This window comes from Nicotiana attenuata, unplaced genomic scaffold (assembly GCF_001879085.1).
Source record: "Nicotiana attenuata strain UT unplaced genomic scaffold, NIATTr2, whole genome shotgun sequence".
Lineage (NCBI taxonomy): Eukaryota > Viridiplantae > Streptophyta > Magnoliopsida > Solanales > Solanaceae > Nicotiana > Nicotiana attenuata.
Genome location: NW_017677656.1, coordinates 22,934 through 24,895, shown reverse-complemented (window position 1 = coordinate 24,895; position 1,962 = coordinate 22,934). Strand labels below are relative to the sequence as shown.

General features: G+C 36.3%; 1 protein-coding gene across 1 annotated transcript; it reads right to left on the bottom strand.

Moving 5' to 3' along the window:
• Window positions 1–782: 782 nt before the first annotated feature.
• LOC109221456 (protein LSD1-like) lies at window positions 783–1,749 on the bottom strand. The gene is made up of 4 exons (XM_019385940.1): window positions 1,689–1,749; window positions 1,222–1,335; window positions 1,030–1,143; window positions 783–941 (listed from the first exon to the last, which is right to left on the bottom strand). Exons 1-4 carry the CDS (start codon window positions 1,747–1,749, stop codon window positions 796–798), a joined length of 435 nt encoding a protein of 144 aa, XP_019241485.1. The 3' UTR covers window positions 783–795.
• Between the last annotated feature and the right edge of the window lie 213 nt (window positions 1,750–1,962).

Sequence of the window (1,962 nt, the reverse complement as noted above, 5' to 3'; positions counted from 1 at the left end):
AAGAGAAAAGGAAACACTGCCTTCCGAGGATCAGGTTATACTTGACAATGTAGGATTAATGGAAATCAACAAAAAAAAAAATGCTTGAGAAAAGAAATATTGCCTAGATTTAAACTTCAGGAACTTTTTGCAGGCATTTCAGATTTTTTTAATTACATTTCTAGACCTTTATAAGATGTGCCAAATTAGAGATATTTATTGCAAACTACTAAACTGCTTCAGAATTGCCAGTTAGAAATGTGGTCCACAAAAGTTGGAGTAACATGTATATACATGTTTGTAGTGGCTCCATTGAAGCTTAGTTATAAGTTATTCTGAATATTCGAGAAAAGGGAGCAAAGAAAATGAAAATGTGGTGCCTCTTTTCTTGGAAGGCCTAAAGGTGCTCAGGCTCATTATTTAAGTTTTTGTGTTAAACTTCGGTATATGATTCTTCCATAAAGAAAATACAGGGTATGCTTTTTTTTTTTTAAATAAATTGTTTGGTCGTCAAGTCCTGCTCTTGTGAAACAAGCTTAACAGGTTACATTTAATTCCTTTGGTTGTTTTTGTAAGCTTAAAATCTATATGCAGGTCCTAGTTGGTGTTCTATTTTGAAAAGGTCAGTTATATAAGGTGCTTGATTAGAAATTCCCCCTCTTATGTTACATTTCAGTATCTTCTGTCCCATGTTTCCAAGATGAACAATGAGGTTGTTCCTGTTGTACAAGGATTAAATCCTGGTAATTAGGCTTTGAATTGCAGAATTTTGGTAGTGTCAGAATACTAGTTCATCATTGGCTGCAGCATAAAAGCTTAAAGACTTAATGCTAAAGAGAATTTTATACTTACCCCTACAGCTGTCACAAAATTGCACACTGCACATTTCACTGATCGTGCCCCATATTGGTACATCAACAGCATGCGGCAGTTGCCACAATTCACATGTGCTACCTGATTTGCTGTGACAATACCATTTTATTCTTACTTGTACTAGCAAGGATATGTAATATAAGGAATATATTTCAAAAAGCTGGAGAATCACTTTACCTTCCATAGCTAAATTGACTGTGTGACAACAAGAACACTGCACGCTTGTTGCTCCACGAATGTACATTAGTAATGTGTGGCGGCCTCCACAAACCAACTGAGCCATCTCAGTGCCTGTTTAAGGTTCATAACATGTAAATGGACTTTAGGAGCTTAAAGATTTAAATGAATGTTCAATCAATGAACATGTGCCAGGAGGTGGTACTGCTGTGACTGCATTGCAAACTGCACAGCAGACAGATGTTGCTCCAACTGGATAGAGTAAAAGATTTCTACATCCAGAGCACACGAGCTGGCTCTGTGTACCTGTCAGTCACCATATTATACAGTCAAACAGGTCTCGCATTATTATAAAGTGGTCACTTTTCCTGAACGGTGAGACTGATTCATCAGAAAGTTGAAGCTGAATTCAGAATTATTAAGCAATTAACAAGTTACTAGTCAAGAAAGTATTGGTGCCCATGACGTTAATTGATTTTGGTCTATTTAATAAATACACTTCATCTAGAAATGCTAAATTAAACTTTGATTTGGATTCTAGAGTTGGAGATTTAGATAAGAACTCTTGATCTTCCAACTACAACCATCAATATTATCCTTCTTATTTGCCTTATTATTATTATTAGCAAGCAGAAATAGGTGAATGGAAAATGTTGTACCGTTAGCAGGCGGTGTAAATGGCGTTGGTGGTGTAGGATATGGGGCAAGAGGAACTGGCATTGTGAAGCTAACAGAGGTAGTCAAGTCCACTCCCAAGATCTCAAAAGCTTACTGCTTCAACAACTTTGAAAAGAGCAGCTGCTTCCATCTAAATTTACTGTATCCTGAAAAAATACGGAAAACTATACATGATTGAGCTAGCAACTAAAGGACCTGAAATTTCTGGGCTGAAAAATGAATCTGAAAACTACAGAAATACAATTAGGAAAAAGG